At 43.3% G+C, this 19,234-nt stretch overlaps 1 protein-coding gene across 1 annotated transcript in view; it reads right to left on the bottom strand.

Moving 5' to 3' along the window:
- Positions 1 to 1,629: 1,629 nt before the first annotated feature.
- Positions 1,630 to 19,234, bottom strand: part of pdzd2 (PDZ domain containing 2) — a 102,179-nt gene continuing 84,574 nt past the window's right edge. Inside the window, exons 21-31 of the mRNA XM_080499231.1 lie at positions 16,678 to 19,135; positions 15,829 to 15,943; positions 15,170 to 15,271; positions 14,823 to 15,093; positions 14,307 to 14,441; positions 11,813 to 12,005; positions 11,379 to 11,421; positions 5,077 to 5,178; positions 4,730 to 5,000; positions 4,214 to 4,348; positions 1,630 to 1,983 (exon numbers count right to left, since the gene is read on the bottom strand). Of these exons, the coding sequence (XP_080355357.1) occupies positions 1,787 to 1,983; positions 4,214 to 4,348; positions 4,730 to 5,000; positions 5,077 to 5,178; positions 11,379 to 11,421; positions 11,813 to 12,005; positions 14,307 to 14,441; positions 14,823 to 15,093; positions 15,170 to 15,271; positions 15,829 to 15,943; positions 16,678 to 19,135 (4,022 nt within the window). The 3' untranslated portion in view covers positions 1,630 to 1,786. The remainder of the gene's footprint in view (positions 1,984 to 4,213; positions 4,349 to 4,729; positions 5,001 to 5,076; positions 5,179 to 11,378; positions 11,422 to 11,812; positions 12,006 to 14,306; positions 14,442 to 14,822; positions 15,094 to 15,169; positions 15,272 to 15,828; positions 15,944 to 16,677; positions 19,136 to 19,234) is intronic.

Below are 19,234 nucleotides of genomic sequence, written 5' to 3'. Positions count from 1 at the left end.
TGGGTCAAATTGCGTTTCTTGGCTTTTCTTTCTGCTTTCGGCATGCTGTCAGTCATGAATCAATATTCATGAGAGGCGTTTCTCTGAATATTCATGAACAAATATGGGCGTGGTCTGACCCGCACACAGGTGCGCCACATTTAGAGTGGATTGTGATTTATAAAGGGAAATCGGCGTAGGACGTGCGTGCGCACTGTTTTATAAATCAGGATATTTTTGTGCGTACGCACTTTCTGTGTTTCGTGCGTACGCCAATTTTGACGTCAATCCTACGCACAGTTTTATAAATGAGGCCCCTGTTCCGTTACTTACAACTAAGACCCTTCTTTGACACTGACACTTCTTTGACTCCTCCCCCCTGTAGTTACTCCTCCCCCTGTAGTGACTCCTCCCCCTGTAGTGACTCCTCCCCCTGTAGTGACTCCTCCCCACCACAGCAGCCATGAACTTACACAAATAAAAATAAAACAATCACTATCTTTCTATCATGGTTTGTTTTTATTACTATATGATGAGTAGCATAATTTTATCATTATTTCATTGTTTGAACCTGTTGATGCTTCGTAGCACAAATAAAACTCCCACACTCGTGGATCAACCTCAGTTTCTGGTTTTGCTTCTGGTGTATTTCTGCTAAGAGTCGCTGCTTCAGCTTCACTGAAGATGATTTGTCATCTACATTGTAATTAGAATTTGAATGCAGCATCATTTTTGCTGTGAAAACAGCCTTCATCGATATGGCCTTGGGCCAGCAGGGAGTGAATGAACATTCTTTAAATATCAATCGGAATGGTCTCATTTGAAATTGAATCTACCCACTGAGCAAGCAACGTCCATAGACGTCCAAAACACGTCGGTCCGTCGAGGCCGTGATCTGGAGAGCCAGAACTAATCAAAAATAGCCGTTTTAAACAGGCCAATGACACATAAAAATAAAATGATGGACATATAAGACGGCCAGAAACAGCTGAAAGGTTACAATCTATTAAGTCCAACTGCATGTATGATTATTGATTTGTCAGTAAGATAATGAGGAAGTGGATCCTGACAGGCCAGAGGAGACAGCAGGTGAAGTTTAATGTCTGAGTTATGACCTTTTATTGGTTTCACAAGGTCTGGAACTTTTCAAGTCTCCATGGAGAAACTCACCACTTTGATAAGCTTTCATATTGAGAATATTGTCCTGCTCAGGAGAGGTGAGAAGCCAGAAGTTTCAGACAGCCGTGGTGTCTGGGTTGGACTGGGTCAACGAGTGGTTGGAAGGAGGAGCCCTGCATTCGCTTCACAGCTTCTACTGGTTCCCAACCTGGGGCTTGTGGCCCTCAGGGTCTGTCCTCCCCCCTGCTGTTCTCTTACCTGCCCATTGTTCCTGCAGCCGGGTCTCTGAGGGGAGAAGCTGCTGGAAGGAGAACATGGGTTCCAAGCCCAGTTAGGCTCCAATGTGTTTTGGACTGTGGGAAGTAGGGTGCTGCGTGCAGTACCCTACTCCATACTGGTATCAGTGCACCCCTAACGTGAGCACTGAAACACCAATAGAAAGAAACAAATCACACCCGTATTGTTGTTTTTAATGTTCCAAAGAAGATTTAATGTAAACAAACGGCACTTCAGATTAAAATGAATTCATGATGGTACACCATAATAGTGGTCTGTCCAAGCCACCTACCTAGCAGAAACATAGAAACAGACCAAGCACAAAAGGTCAAAGTCCATAAATTAACAGTTTTCAGGTCTTGTCCTCTTGTCCTCCTCCCCTCCAGTGCAGGTCTTCTTCACGGCAGAGCTTTCACGTGCTCGGCAGCATGTCGCCCCCTGCAGGCAGCTTTTTACTCAGCTTGCGTATGAGGACGCAGTTGAGCCCTTCACTGGCGGCCTTCAGAACCTTCCAGGCGTCGTGGAGCATCAGGCCCTCCAGCGAGCGGCCGTTGACAGACAGCACCTCGTCACCCACTGCAATCAGTCCACACAGCTCTGCAGCGCCACCTGGGGGAGAAGCCCAGAAGTGAACTGACTTTCAGTATGCTCACAGAAGACTACTGAGAGAGGAAGAGATCATCTTATGAATGAATGGATGGAACCCAGCAGAAAACATAAACACAAATTTGAGATTGCAAATAAACTGAACTGAAATTGTCGAAATAAAAAAACTACAACTTAATGCCGACACTTCATGTGCTTAAATGAGCCAATTTTACTTTACTGGAACCGAAACCTAATATTATTCTCATTTACGACAAACTCTTGGAATTGCAACAGATCTCCCTCAAACATGTTTTGAAAAATAAGTGCTGTCATGTTTCCCACTTGAGCAACAGGACGGTACAAGTACAGATACAGATATCATCTACGTATGGAGTCTACTAGGCTGTATGACATTTAATAAGCACTTGTATCAGCACTCCTTGTGCTGCAGAGCTCCTGTGTGCTCACACACTCAGCTATGCCGGATATAGAATTTAGAAGCAATTTTCAGTTGTCCTTTTTTAAAAATTTTTTTTTATCAAAACATGATTGCAGCTAGCTTCACTTCTGGGTCTTCTATGGCATCATGACCGTAGGCTGGAGTCTGCACCAGGCTGCAGGGGGCGCTCTGCTACGAGATGCCCAATTATTATTTTCTACTCATAGAAATTCTCTATAATGAAGCAACACTTGTGTTTCATCAAAACACACAGGTACAGCGTACTGTAAATGAAAGCTTGGAGTTCTTGGCAGTAAATGAGCCTGTTACGGTGCTTCATGTGAAAGAGAAGCTTGTTGGTTGTTGATCAGTGAGTGTTTATGTAGCGTGCCACCGTAGGCTTGGGGGGCTTGGGGGCTGCAGCGCCCCCTAGATAGCCAAAGCCCCTCAGCACCCCCAACAAATCACTTTTTTTTTTCTTCAGTGGCTTATTTAGATTTTTGTTTGTACGGGGTTATAATTTGTTGCCTGGTTAATTAATAAATACACCAATAAAACATGTATTTTTTTTTCATAAACATTTTTTTGAACTAAAAAGGCCATGTGACGTGATTCAGCCAATCACTGCAGTGCATGCATCAACCTTTGAACTTACAACTTCCTCTTACTACAAGCGCGTTTTTCCTTAACTGACAAGGCATGAAACATGGAGCGCTTTTTGCAAAAAAATAAATCAAAGGGAAAACAATCACTCTGCTATGGACAACAACAACCGATGTATGGGGTTATTCTGACATCTCATGGCGATTGATGATTATTGACTATATGGTGACTGAGATTCGAACTCTGACTTCTGGTTCTCTCTATGCAGTGACTATTCATATGTCATTCGATCCATTAAACCCAATATTGTTCTTTCAGCGGAGGTTTTGTTGCCTGGCAGCAGGAGTTAGTGTCTTTGTGTGTGAGGCCTAAATCATTTGTTGTGTGTTTTGCTTATTGTTGCTCTTGAGGCTTCGTCAGTGAAATACTTGCGTTAAAGTTTCTATTCAGTGGTGCGTTTAAGTGACACACTTGTAAAGCTTTCCTTCCTATCACTCAGGCTAAATATGTTGTGTTTTGTGTGGCATAATATTGTTTTAAATAGCAGAGCTTTTACTCAATGTGTGCGACTGTTACGTGCGTGATGCGCATATTTTTGGCGTTACAGTAGAAAATAAACAAGAGATCCCTAAATTCCCCAGCTCCGTCGCTATAAGATCGAGCTCCCCCGTAGCACCCACAAAAAAACCCTGTGGCGCCCCCACTGGTTGCCATTATAAACGGCTGTAGAGCTGCGTTCTGTCATTCTACACCTCCATTCCTCCTGACGCAGGAGGAATGGAGGAATGGAAGCATTTGATTCAGACACGTCCAGAAATAAAGTGAAAGGAGCAGGAATTCACTATGTAATGCCCAGATGTTGAAAAATAAGCCCCAAGTTCATTTATTTATGGTAAAGATACATGAATTGGAAGGGCAGATTTTGGAGCTGCTGAGAATTAGATCTCTTTTTGGACCAAGGAGAGTTTAGCATGTCTGTCTTTCACATGGTTAAGTTAGAAAACAAAAACACCCATTTGATCTCAAGGCGTCCATAACAGCAAATAAGACGGGATGGAGGCGACACTGGTGAAACAAAACATAACGCGAGAGAAGGAGAGAATAGGTCTTTCCCTCAAGTTCATACTAACGTGAGGGAACTGATTACAATCCCGTGGCCACTCCGGGGCGCCGTACCAACTGATACTTCATGACACACAAACAAGTCACCTTTGAAGATGCGTTTCACAGTGAAAGGCTGGTCTCCCTGACTGGAGGATTTCCCGCCTTCCAGACTGAAACCCAGGCCGGCAGAGGTCTTGTGAAGTTCCAACAGTAGAACTCCGTCAGGGTTCACCTCCACCACTGCAGAACAGTTCACAACCAGAAAGACAGAGGTTTTTCCTTTCCACCATGTCCTCTGCTTGCTCAACAGGAGTTCTTCTCAGTAAATGTGTCTTCATACAGTGTTGTATTTGGTGCTTTACCAAAATGTTTTTTATTGAGAATCTATGTGAATAATGCATTTTGTTTAAAGCCAATATCAACCAGGTTTTAGGAATAACCTCGGCAACATTCCAATGTTACTAATAAAATTCACACACAATGAACCCGAGAATTAAAGTGATATAATCCAGTGCTTCAGGAGAAATACTAATGAATAATTATGTCAAAGTGCATCAGAAGACTGTTTCTGTGAGTTAAAAGGGTTTTCACGTCGTCTATCAGACACAAGGTCAGCCTCACCAGCTGGAGCTTCCACAGGCTTCTTTCTGCCAGACAACAGACTGTTTTGTTGGCCGACAGCTTTGTGTTTTCCAGAGTTGCCCAGTTCAGCATCTTCATCTCTCCGAGTGACTATTAAGGCTTGCTTGGACAGTCTGGCTTGATGCAGGCAGGACACGGCTTCACCGTGGGTCCTTCCCTCCAGACTGGAGCCATTGATGGACAGGATGACGTCACCCTTGTGAATCGTGCCTTCCCGGCTGGCCGCACCTTTCGTGAAGACCCGATGGACCTGCACACGGAGGTGAGATCTCAAAATCATTTGTTCGTCATCAGCCGATACGTTAATACCTGAACATTGTACTTACAGTTATTTCCTTCTGCTCAAGGTCGATTCCACCAGCAACACTGAAACCAAGCCCGGAGCCTTCTTCCTTACCCAGAACGACAAGCTGAGCGTTTGTGCTGACCTGTAACGTTCACACACTACGGTCACTATGGCACCAAATCTGTTGAAGGGTTTAGAAGACATTTTTCTGTCTGCATTTAATGGCTTGACAGAATTAGGTAATAAAATCAAAGTTCAAATAAAGACCTTGTTTTTGATGCTATGTCAAAAGGACAATGTTTAATCCATTACAAATACAAGTAATGAGGTCTTTATATAAAAAAAGGAAAGGCCAGCATTACTGGAAACACTGGTGTTATTAAGTGACAAATGGGGCGACGTGGGGTTAAATTAGAAATGGATTATGTAGCTGGGATGACACTTTTGTCTGCAATTGTCCTCTTTTGGAAAGGTGGGAACATTGTGCAAGGTTAGGGAGGGAAGATGATAGAAGAAGAGGATGTGAGAAGCTTCAAGTCATTCGGGTTTATTGTCTTTGTGAGAATAAACTATTTGCATTGAGCTCTGCCCTTCTTCTGAGTCTTTGTAACCCTAACCCTAACCCTAACCCTGTGAGACTGAAAAATCCGAGTTCTGGACTCAGCACAGTTTGCAGTGACATTAGTGAGGCTCTCTGTTGGGAATTGATCTGCTGTTTGTTGTTCCAGCACTGGGTGCAACATTTAAACTTAAATGCCCCTTAAGTCCGGATGAGGTAGGGGGTCAGGTAGCTGCCCATTTAAATACCTCCAGGAACATTATGATCCTGACCAAAAACTTTATTCCCTCACCAGAACAATTAGAACTACTGGAGAAGGGATTGACATTCATTCCGACCTTTGACCTGGCAAAGGATCAAAAAATTCAATTACAATTGGACATACAAAATTATCATCGAAAAATTAAATTAGCAACCTTCTTTAAGGAAAAGAACCGTAAACCACCACCTTTCACCCCGGCATCTCTCTGGACTCCCCCAGATGAGAAAGTCCCGGAAGAAATTCATCTGCTGATAGAAAAGGACAATACAGATTTCAAAAAACACTTTCGGATCCACCAGGAGAAATTAAACATAACATATGATCAAATAATAGAGCTCAAACAATTAATTAAGAATAAACACATAGTTATAAAACCAGCAGATAAAGGAAGTGTGGTGGTAGTTATGGGACGGGATCAATATTTAATAGAAGCATATAGACAATTAAATAATACAACTTATTATAAAAAATTAGACGGGCCAATATATTTAGAGACAATACCGATGATACAAAAAATTATAAATTCAATGTGCACACAAAAATGTATCAATAAAAAACAAGCACAATATCTGATGGGGGACATGCAGCCGAGGGAAAGGCGATTTTATATTCTGCCAAAAATTCACAAAAAGCCAGAAATATGGACCATACCCCACCAGATTCCCCCAGGTCGACCTATTGTATCGGATTGCAATAGTGAGACCTATCGGACTGCAGAATTTATTGATTATTATATAAACCCCCTATCAAAAAAACACCCGTCATATATTAAAGATACATATCATTTCATAGAGTGCATAAAAAAGATAAAAATCCCCCCAAATGCATTATTTTTCACCATGGATATAGATAGTTTATACACAAATATCGATACGGAGTCAGGGCTGAGCGCGGTGGCAGACATATTTAAAAAGAACCCGGATCAAAAAAGGCCTGATAAGGAAATATTACAATTATTAGAAATCAACTTAGTCAGAAATGACTTTGAATTCAATTCGGAAACATACTTACAAATTAAGGGTACAGCGATGGGGAAGAAATTTGCCCCGGCATATGCCAATATTTTCATGGCAAATTGGGAAAAGGAAGCCCTAGACAAATGCCCAATAAAACCAAAATATTATTTCAGATATCTAGATGATATCTTCGGCATTTGGACAGACTCAAGAGAAACATTTGGGGAATTTATTTCTATATTAAACAACCATGACCCGTCAATAAAAGTAAAACATATAATAAATGATCAATCAATAGATTTTCTAGATACCACAGTACACAAAGGACCCAATTTTCAGGAGGACCAGAAATTAGACATAAAAGTGTTCTTCAAAGAAACAGACACACATGCACTATTATATAAAACTAGTTTCCACCCCAAACATACATTCAAAGGACTAATCAAGTCACAATTATTAAGATTTAATAGAATCTGCACAAGAGAGGAGGATCTCAAGGAGGCAGTGGAGATTCTGTTTAAATCATTACGACAGAGGGGATATGGGAGGACGTTTCTTCGTAATTGTTTGAAAACATATAAACAACAAAAGGAAAGAAATCAAAAAGAAATGATCCCATTAATTACCAAATTCTCGACCACCAGTGGGGTCATTAATAACAAAATGAAAACAAATTATCGGACAATGATTGGAAATTGGGACCCCCTAAAAAATTATCAAGTTATATCGGCTTACAGAAAAAACAGAAATTTGGGGGATATTCTGGTGCGAGCCAAATTAACACCTTTGAACGAGACGGCTCGAACAAAGGCACCAGAATACTATGAGAATATTAAATATATAAGAAACCAATCTAATAAAACAATATATATGGTCCCACAAACACTGAACGCACAAACAAAAAATTGTATATATATAATATTTTGTGCGAGGTGTAATATACAATATATAGGGGAAACCAGTAATTCTATAGCCACTAGGATGTGGCAACATATATATAATATAAAACATAAAAAGGAGACACACACACCATTAATAAAACATTTTCTTTTACACGGATTAAAATCAGTAAGGGCTGTTGGGCTACAAAGCAGTGTGACATGGACAGACAGGGAGCGGAAGGCCATGGAGAGGAGGTGGATTTATTTATTACAGACAATTGAGCCAAAGGGATTAAATAAAAAATACAATTAGAGGAAGTAGGGAATCAATTTGGAGGGAGGGGAATCAATTAATTAATAACGGGGCTATACAAAAATTATTAAAAACTTCAATAATTTACAAATCTAACCCCGATCCAGAACCTTTTCTAACCCTAACCCCTCAACCCCAGACATAATTTGAACCCTACGCCTAAACCTAACCTCTTAACCCTATGCCTAAACCTAACCCTAAACCTAATCCTAAACCTAACCCTTTACCTAAACCTAACCTCTTAACCCTATGCCTAAACCTAACCCTAAACCTAATCCTAAACCTAACCCTTTACCTAAACCTAACCTCTTAACCCCATGCCTAAACCTAACCCCTTAACCTTATGCCTAACCTTAACCCTAAACCTAATTCTAACCCTAACCCCTTAATCCCATGCCTAAACCTAACCCTAAATCTAAATCCTAAACCTAACCTTTTAACCCTTTGCCTAACTCTAACCCTTAATCTAATCCTAACCCTAACCTCACAGTCCTAACCCTAACCCTAATCCCTTCACCATATAGGGAATTTGGAATTAAATCCTAAACCTAAGGATTTTAAAATAAATATAACCATAACAAAGGGAAAACATAAATTATAATCCCTAAATTTATACACTAAAAATATATAATTAACACTTTTCGATTTGTAAAAAAATGCTTTAAATTTTAGGACATTAAAAAGGATTAAAAACACAGAGTAAATATTATAAAACGGGTTTATTGATAGAAAAATATAGTTTAACAGGGTTTCAAAAAACATCCGGCATTTATAGGGTTAATTTTCCCTCCTCCCCTACACGCTCACACTCGCTCGGAGGAGCAGCCCCTCCCCTACCCATGCAGTCCCTTTAACTATCGTCACGTGCAGCAGCACTCATTGCGACTCAAACAGACGGAGAGACCACTGCTGTATGAGCCAGAGCCGTCATTTTATAGTTGTTTTTCACCTTTTTTCACCTTTTTCTTTTCTAAAAGCGTGCCAATCGTGCCTGAAGAAGACCTAGGAGGGTCGAAACGTTGCACGGGGCACGTTTATTTGTTTTTTTTGTGCGACAACCCGAGTTGGGGAGCTTTTTCTTTTTTCTTTTCTATTGTTTTGAAATAACCTAGTGGTTTACTGAGCGCATAATTATATCAGACCGATCACGGTTTTTATTTTCATAATATAACTAGACCTTTTTATAATATTGTGTACATACACACAATTCATAGTTTTGTTCTTTTCATTTATTTTCAAAAAAATATATAATAAAAAACAAAACAAACATTCTTCTGTGTGTGAGGAGCTGTAAAAAATACAGTTTCCTCTCACAGGATGGGAGACTATGGGGAGTGGACGACGGTCCGTTATGGGAGACGTAAAAACAGGGACCCTGGATGGAGGGACAATCGGGGCCCTGGTCCACAATATGGGCGGAGAAAGGATGGGTACCGAGGGAGGGATGGTACATACCCCCGGAGGATGGACAGAGCACCCCCTGGCACCCGTGGATACGGGAGTCGGGGCTCATTCAAAAATCCTAACCCAACACTGACCCTAACCCTAACCCAACACTGACCCTAACCCTAACCCTAACCCAACACTGACCCTAACCCTAACCCAACACTGACCCTAACCCTAACCCAACACTGACCCTAACCCAACACTGACCCTAACCCTAACCCTAACCCAACACTGACCCTAACCCTAACCCTAACCCAACACTGACCCTAACCCTAACCCTAACCCAACACTGACCCTAACCCTAACCCAACACTGACCCTAACCCTAACCCTAACCCAACACTGACCCTAACCCTAACCCTAACCCAACACTGACCCTAACCCTAACCCAACACTGACCCTAACCCTAACCCAACACTGACCCTAACCCTAACCCTAACCCAACACTGACCCTAACCCTAACCCAACACTGACCCTAACCCTAACCCTAACCCAACACTGACCCTAACCCTAACCCAACACTGTGTCCACCAAATAATATCGCCTTCCTCTTCTCCACCTCCCCGACCAGAACTTCCACCTCACACTGGGTCAAATTGCGTTTCTTGGCTTTTCTTTCTGCTTTCGGCATGCTGTCAGTCATGAATCAATATTCATGAGAGGCGTTTCTCTGAATATTTATAGGCCAATATGGGCGTGGTCTGACCCGCACACAGGTGCGCCACATTTAGAGTGGATTGTGATTTATAAAGGGAAATCGGCGTAGGACGTGCGTGCACACTGTTTTATAAATCAGGATATTTTTGTGCGTACGCACTTTCTGTGTTTCGTGCGTACGCCAATATTGACGTCAATCCTACGCACAGTTTTATAAATGAGGCCCCTGTTCCGTTACTTACAACTAAGACACTTCTTTGACACTGACACTTCTTTGACTCCTCCCCCCTGTAGTGACTCCTCCCCCCTGTAGTGACTCCTCCCCCTGTAGTGACTCCTCCCCACCACAGCAGCCACGAACTTACACAAATAAAAATAAAACAATCACTATCTTTCTATCATGGTTTGTTTTTATTACTATATGATGAGTAGCATAATTTTATTATTATTTCATTGTTTGAACCTGTTGATGCTTCGTAGCACAAATAAAACTCCCACACTCGTGGATCAACCTCAGTTTCTGGTTTTGCTTCTGGTGTATTTCTGCTAAGAGTCGCTGCTTCAGCTTCACTGAAGATGATTTGTCATCTACATTGTAATTAGAATTTGAATGCAGCATCATTTTTGCTGTGAAAACAGCCTTCATCGATATGGCCTTGGGCCAGCAGGGAGTGAATTAACATTCTTTAAATATCAATCGGAATGGTCTCATTTGAAATTGAATCTACCCACTGAGCAAGCAACGTCCATAGACGTCCAAAACACGTCGGTCCGTCGAGGCCGTGATCTGGAGAGCCAGAACTAATCAAAAATAGCCGTTTTAAACAGGCCAATGACACATAAAAATAAAATGATGGACATATAAGACGGCCAGAAACAGCTGAAAGGTTACAATCTGTTAAGTCCAACTGCATGTATGATTATTGATTTGTCAGTAAGATAATGAGGAAGTGGATCCTGACAGGCCAGAGGAGACAGCAGGTGAAGTTTAATGTCTGAGTTATGACCTTTTATTGGTTTCACAAGGTCTGGAACTTTTCAAGTCTCCATGGAGAAACTCACCACTTTGATCAGCTTTCATATTGAGAATATTGTCCTGCTCAGGAGAGGTGAGAAGCCAGAAGTTTCAGACAGCCGTGGTGTCTGGGTTGGACTGGGTCAACGAGTGGTTGGAAGGAGGAGCCCTGCATTCGCTTCACAGCTTCTACTGGTTCCCAACCTGGGGCTTGTGGCCCTCAGGGTCTGTCCTCCCCCCTGCTGTTCTCTTACCTGCCCATTGTTCCTGCAGCCGGGTCTCTGAGGGGAGAAGCTGCTGGAAGGAGAACATGGGTTCCAAGCCCAGTTAGGCTCCAGTGTGTTTTGGACTGTGGGAAGTAGGGTGCTGCGTGCAGTACCCTACTCCATACTGGTATCAGTGCACCCCTAACGTGAGCACTGAAACACCAGTAGAAAGAAACAAATCACACCCGTATTGTTGTTTTTAATGTTCCAAAGAAGATTTAATGTAAACAAACGGCACTTCAGATTAAAATGAATTCATGATGGTACACCATAATAGTGGTCTGTCCAAGCCACCTACCTAGCAGAAACATAGAAACAGACCAAGCACAAAAGGTCAAAGTCCATAAATTAACAGTTTTCAGGTCTTGTCCTCTTGTCCTCGTCCCCTCCAGTGCAGGTCTTCTTCACGGCAGAGCTTTCACGCGCTCGGCAGCATGTCGCCCCCTGCAGGCAGCTTTTTACTCAGCTTGCGTATGAGGACGCAGTTGAGCCCTTCACTGGCGGCCTTCAGAACCTTCCAGGCGTCGTGGAGCATCAGGCCCTCCAGCGAGCGGCCGTTGACAGACAGCACCTCGTCACCCACTGCAATCAGTCCACACAGCTCTGCAGCGCCACCTGGGGGAGAAGCCCAGAAGTGAACTGACTTTCAGTATGCTCACAGAAGACTACTGAGAGAGGAAGAGAGGGAGGGAGAAAGAAGGAAAGAAAGCCTCATCATCTTATGAATGAATGGATGGAACCCAGCAGAAAACATAAACACAAATTTGAGATTGCAAATAAACTGAACTGAAATTGTCGAAATAAAAAAACTACAACTTAATGCCGACACTTCATGTGCTTAAATGAGGCCAATTTTACTTTACTGGAACCGAAACCTAATATTATTCTCATTTACGACAAACTCTTGGAATTGCAACAGATCTCCCTCAAACATGTTTTGAAAAATAAGTGCTGTCATGTTTCCCACTTGAGCAACAGGACGGTACAAGTACAGATACAGATATCATCTACGTATGGAGTCTACTAGGCTGTATGACATTTAATAAGCACTTGTATCAGCACTCCTTGTGCTGCAGAGCTCCTGTGTGCTCACACACTCAGCTATGCCGGATATAGAATTTAGAAGCAATTTTCAGTTGTCCTTTTTAAAAAATTTTTTTTTATCAAAACATGATTGCAGCTAGCTTCACTTCTGGGTCTTCTATGGCATCATGACCGTAGGCTGGAGTCTGCACCAGGCTGCAGGGGGCGCTCTGCTATGAGATGCCCAATTATTATTTTCTACTCATAGAAATTCTCTATAATGAAGCAACACTTGTGTTTCATCAAAACACACAGGTACAGCGTACTGTAAATGAAAGCTTGGAGTTCTTGGCATTAAATGAGCCTGTTACGGTGCTTCATGTGAAAGAGAAGCTTGTTGGTTGTTGATCAGTGAGTGTTTATGTAGCGTGCCACCGTAGGCTTGGGGGGCTTGGGGGCTGCAGCGCCCCCTAGATAGCCAAAGCCCCTCAGCACCCCCAACAAATCACTTTTTTTTTTCTTCAGTGGCTTATTTAGATTTTTGTTTGTACGGGGTTATAATTTGTTGCCTGGTTAATTAATAAATACACCAATAAAACATGTATTTTTTTTTCATAAACATTTTTTTGAACTAAAAAGGCCATGTGACGTGATTCAGCCAATCACTGCAGTGCATGCATCAACCTTTGAACTTACAACTTCCTCTTACTACAAGCGCGTTTTTCCTGGGTACTGGGAACTGACAAGGCATGAAACATGGAGCGCTTTTTGCAAAAAAATAAATCAAAGGGAAAACAATCACAGACGCCTCTGCTATGGACAACAACAACCGATGTATGGGGTTATTCTGACATCTCATGGCGATTGATGATTATTGACTATATGGTGACTGAGATTCGAACTCTGACTTCTGGTTCTCTCTATGCAGTGACTATTCATATGTCATTCGATCCATTAAACCCAATATTGTTCTTTCAGCGGAGGTTTTGTTGCCTGGCAGCAGGAGTTAGTGTCTTTGTGTGTGAGGCCTAAATCATTTGTTGTGTGTTTTGCTTATTGTTGCTCTTGAGGCTTCGTCAGTGAAATACTTGCGTTAAAGTTTCTATTCAGTGGTGCGTTTAAGTGACACACTTGTAAAGCTTTCCTTCCTATCACTCAGGCTAAATATGTTGTGTTTTGTGTGGCATAATATTGTTTTAAATAGCAGAGCTTTTACTCAATGTGTGCGACTGTTACGTGCGTGATGCGCACATTTTTGGCGTTACAGTAGAAAATAAACAAGAGATCCCTAAATTCCCCAGCTCCGTCGCTATAAGATCGAGCTCCCCCGTAGCACCCACAAAAAAACCCTGTGGCGCCCCCACTGGTTGCCATTATAAACGGCTGTAGAGCTGCGTTCTGTCATTCTACACCTCCATTCCTCCTGACGCAGGAGGAATGGAGGAATGGAGGAATGGAGGAATGGAGGAATGGAAGCATTTGATTCAGACACGTCCAGAAATAAAGTGAAAGGAGCAGGAATTCACTATGTAATGCCCAGATGTTGAAAAATAAGCCCCAAGTTCATTTATTTATGGTAAAGATACATGAATTGGAAGGGCAGATTTTGGAGCTGCTGAGAATTAGATCTCTTTTTGGACCAAGGAGAGTTTAGCATGTCTGTCTTTCACATGGTTAAGTTAGAAAACAAAAACATCCATTTGATCTCAAGGCGTCCATAACAGCAAATAAGACGGGATGGAGGCGACACTGGTGAAACAAAACATAACGCGAGAGAAGGAGAGAATAGGTCTTTCCCTCAAGTTCATACTAACGTGAGGGAACTGATTACAATCCCGTGGCCACTCCGGGGCGCCGTACCAACTGATACTTCATGACACACAAACAAGTCACCTTTGAAGATGCGTTTCACAGTGAAAGGCTGGTCTCCCTGACTGGAGGATTTCCCGCCTTCCAGACTGAAACCCAGGCCGGCAGAGGTCTTGTGAAGTTCCAACAGTAGAACTCCGTCAGGGTTCACCTCCACCACTGCAGAACAGTTCACAACCAGAAAGACAGAGGTTTTTCCTTTCCACCATGTCCTCTGCTTGCTCAACAGGAGTTCTTCTCAGTAAATGTGTCTTCATACAGTGTTGTATTTGGTGCTTTACCAAAATGTTTTTTATTGAGAATCTATGTGAATAATGCATTTTGTTTAAAGCCAATATCAACCAGGTTTTAGGAATAACCTCGGCAACATTCCAATGTGACTAATAAAATTCACACACAATGAACCCTAGAATTAAAGTGATATAATCCAGTGCTTCAGGAGAAATACTAATGAATAATTATGTCAAAGTGCATCAGAAGACTGTTTCTGTGAGTTAAAAGGGTTTTCACGTCGTCTATCAGACACAAGATCAGCCTCACCAGCTGGAGCTTCCACAGGCTTCTTTCTGCCAGACAACAGACTGTTTTGTTGGCCGACAGCTTTGTGTTTTCCAGAGTTGCCCAGTTCAGCATCTTCATCTCTCCGAGTGACTATTAAGGCTTGCTTGGACAGTCTGGCTTGATGCAGGCAGGACACGGCTTCACCGTGGGTCCTTCCCTCCAGACTGGAGCCATTGATGGACAGGATGACGTCGCCCTTGTGAATCGTGCCTTCCCGGCTGGCCGCACCTTTCGTGAAGACCCGATGGACCTGCACACGGAGGTGAGATCTCAAAATCATTTGTTCGTCATCAGCCGATACGTTAATACCTGAACATTGTACTTACAGTTATTTCCTTCTGCTCAAGGTCGATTCCACCAGCAACACTGAAACCAAGCCCGGAGCCTTCTTCCTTACCCAGAACGACAAGCTGAGCGTTTGTGCTGACCTGTAACGTTCACACACTACGGTCACTATGGCACCAAATCTGTTGAAGGGTTTAGAAGACATTTTTCTGTCTGCATTTAATGGCTTGACAGAATTAGGTAATAAAATCAAAGTTCAAATAAAGACCTTGTTTTTGATGCTATGTCAAAAGGACAATGTTTAATCCATTACAAATACAAGTAATGAGGTCTTTATATAAAAAAAGGAAAGGCCAGCATTACTGGAAACACTGGTGTTATTAAGTGACAAATGGGGCGACGTGGGGTTAAATTAGAAATGGATTATGTAGCTGGGATGACACTTTTGTCTGCAATTGTCCTCTTTTGGAAAGGTGGGAACATTGTGCAAGGCTAGGGAGGGAAGATGATAGAAGAAGGGGATGTGAGAAGCTTCAAGTCATTCGGGTTTATTGTCTTTGTGAGAATAAACTATTTGCATTGAGCTCTGCCCTTCTTCTGAGTCTTTGTTCACCATCTCATTTCTACTTTGACTTTTCAGTCCATTGTCACGGTCTCTCATCATCAAGTGAAGAAACGTCAACCAGCAGTGTGGCGTTACCTCGGAGAGCGCCTGAGTCTGCAGCAGGCTGGCCACAAACGCTTTGGCCGTCGTGGAGGACAGAAGACTTTGCAGCTTGCACTGATTCATGGGAAAAGCTCGTAGCTCCTTTAAACTGAAGAAAAGAAACCAGTGTCTTTAGATGATAACCCTTCAGCTTCAGGTAGTAGGAAACATGTCAAGTCAATTTACATGGATAGAAAAAAAAAAAAAAAAAGCTTTGGCATGGTCCACTCATGACTTGAGATTGCCGCAACAGTGAAAAGAAAACATAACTGATGATGAGTCTCCACATCTTTGAAACGTTTGACATTGAAATACAAAGCAAATCATAAATGATCAGTAAATATTAGAGATGCACCGAGACCACTTGGAGGGACCGGGCTGGCTGTTAATGAGTATCAGTCACACTTTAATCATGTTTAGCATGTAGCAATGCAGATGTGTAACCCCAGAAACTCTTTAGCATGTAGCATGTAGCACGGCATGGCCTTACTAGATTCACTGATAGTTAAACTACTGAGCGACATTGGACTGGCTGCTGGTCCAAATGTCTCGGGTGATGAAGTAGCTGGCGTTGTGCCAACTGATCTTCTTTCTCATCCTCTTGATGTTTCAGAGGAACAGAATGTATAGTCTGTCTTAATTTTCTTCTCATTCATTGTAAAGACTTTCCGAACTGCAATCATCTCTTGCGTACCGGCGATAAATGAGGTCACATAGTCCTCTCCGGGAGGACTATGTATCAGGGAGCTCTTATGAGTACTCGAACACGATACTGGTATTGGTGCATCCCTAGATTACCTTTTTCACATCTCATAAAATACATCAGGATTATGAAATGCCCACCTGACAGACCAGCCAGGCGCTTGTCCTTGGGTGTCCTGTGTTCCCTGAGACACCTCCTGGGTGGGATCAGCATCTCCTGGGCTCTCCCTGTTCACCTCAGTCTTCATCGGGGTTGTTATGGGCGAGCACTTATCAGTAGCTGTGGTTTTCTTAAGCAAATGTGTCTCTATGTCAGGTTCCATTCGATCTCCGCCGGCACTCTCTCCTGCAGTGAAGTCCTCTGTGCATAGTTTTTCCAGTTCGGGCATACTGAGTGCTCTGAGCTGCCGCAGCCTGTTGTGGGGAAGCCTGCCGTGCTTCCTGCGCAGCACCGGGGGCGTCTGTGGTGCAGTGGCGTCCAGGCCTTTCACAACTTGTGCCTCAGTGGCTTTATCCAGAAGAGGTGAGCAGGATGCAGCAGGAATCAGATTGTCCACATAAGAACAGAAGCTGCTGTGCCGCGCTTTGCAGTCCACCGAGTTGACCAGGCCCATGTACCCGGCGATCCTCTGGTTGAGCGAGGCTCTGTACGCCAAAGCATAGGACTGGATGTCACTGTTTCGAGACACAGGCTTGTCAAAGTTGGCCAAGTTCTCGAAGGATTTTATTTTATGGCGGACAGAGAAGGGATTGCAGCTTGCAGACACAGCAAGGTCTGTGGGGAGGCTCCGCCTTTCCACCATCTTTACGTACAGCCTGGACGTGCTGGACTTCAGGGCTTCGCTGGCCTCCACACCTGGATCCACCTTGGACCCATTAACTGAGGCTGAATAAGCTGCTTTAGGAGGGGAGAGTGAATTAAACACTAAGCTACTGACCGTGTCGTTAGCTTTGTCTGATACAGAAAGAGTGGGAGAAAGCAGAGAAGCTAATTTCACATCGATACCACTGTGAGGGTGTTTAATATTTTTCAAAATAGTTAATTCATTGTGTTTGGAAAGTGGTGGTGATGACCGAGAAGAAGACAGTCGAACCTCTATGAATGTTCTTTGAGTAATCGGTGGCTGAAATTTGGCCGTTGCCTTGGAACCTGAATTGGTGTGTTTTTCATGAGGTGGTTGTAGAGTTTCTGAAGAGCCGACTGAACAGCCGAGATCTGCAGGAATCTGCTTTCTGGGCAGTGAAAGGCAGGCGGTCATATCAGACTGATGACTGGACTTCAAACAGCTGGACAAAGAGGCAGTTTGTGGTATTGTGTTAGAGTAGATGAGGTTGTCACTCCTGATGGATCTTCTGAGGAGCTCTTCCTGCAGTTTGTTCCTACTCTTGATACTGAGCCCCTTAAGTTTCGGGGGACCGTTTTCGATCTGGATTTTAACGTTGCTGCGCCACACAGCACCGTCTGAATGGTCATGGACCTTCAGCACATTGGACTCCTTTGCAAAAAAGCTTGCACCAGGGCTGAAAAATGTTCTGGACTCAAAGACCTTTTGTTGGTTCATCACGGATGCCGGCACACATTTCTCCGACCCATTGCTTGGACCTAAGGAACTAAATCCTGTTGCAAGTGTGTGTGTGTTCAGAGTCCTCTGGGCAGAAGAGGTCTGTGAGGCATCTTCATGGATACTTGTGATACAACGTGAAGCATCGTTGTGGGGGTCTTGTGGAGAGCAACTCCTGACAGGTGAGCTGGATGCCACACAGGCTTTACTCCTCGTACTCACGGAGCCTGCGACTGTCCAAGGTTCTCTCCCGTTGCAGGAGTGACATGGTGGCTGTCCAAGGGATCCAGCTGGTGACAGAGAACGCTGAGATTTCTCTTTGTTTGCAGACGAGACGTCGGGAATGTTCTGCGAGACATCCAAGGTCTGATCAAGATTTTGATGCTTGTTGCTCACAAGTTGGTCAGAAGAAGATCCACTCGCTGCCTGTTGTAAATGACTGTGTTCACTGGAAGCAGTAAGTTTGGCAAGAGGGGAACAAAGTTCCACTTCCTCCTCGTCTGAGGACTGCTCGCCACTAGGGACTGCGTCAGCGACCAGCAGGCTGTCGTCGGGGGAGGAGTCACAGTTTGAATCACTGTCAACTCCAGCTGGGTACATGTGTTGAGAGGAAGCTTCAGGCCCAACTTCATTTGATCCATTCAAAACAGAATAGTTGTTTTCATTTTCACTTCCTGTGTCCAAAACGGAGCCATTTATGGAACAGGAGTGAGCAGGAAGCTCCCTGACAGCTCCTTCACACAAGACCCTGGTTAGTCGGATTGAAGATCCAGATGGGTCATCAGGTAAAGTTCTGTTTGTGGATTTGATGGGTGCATTTGTATCACAGCAGATACTCACTTCGGACAAAATGTCATCTATATTGGTGATCGGTATTTCAAAGTCCAACTCTGTTGGTGTTGAATGACTGGAACTCTCAGACTTGGTGCTTGTTACTTGTTCGTCAGATTTTCCCTGAGCAGTCGTGGCCGGATTCAGCCTGGTGGTTCCGTCACAGCTCCCCAACGACAGCTTCAAACTGGACAGTTGGTCTACAGCTGGAAACCGAGAGGAAAAGCCAACATTAGAAGAATTTTTCATTTCAAAAGTCTCTCTGAAAAATGAAAGTTGCTACTGAATCATGCAATACAGAGAGT

This window comes from Blennius ocellaris (genome assembly GCF_963422515.1).
Source record: "Blennius ocellaris genome assembly, chromosome: 7".
Taxonomy (NCBI): Eukaryota; Metazoa; Chordata; class Actinopteri; order Blenniiformes; family Blenniidae; genus Blennius; species Blennius ocellaris.
The sequence above is the reverse complement of the archived record's forward strand: the minus strand, read 5'-3'. Positions and strand labels throughout refer to the sequence as shown.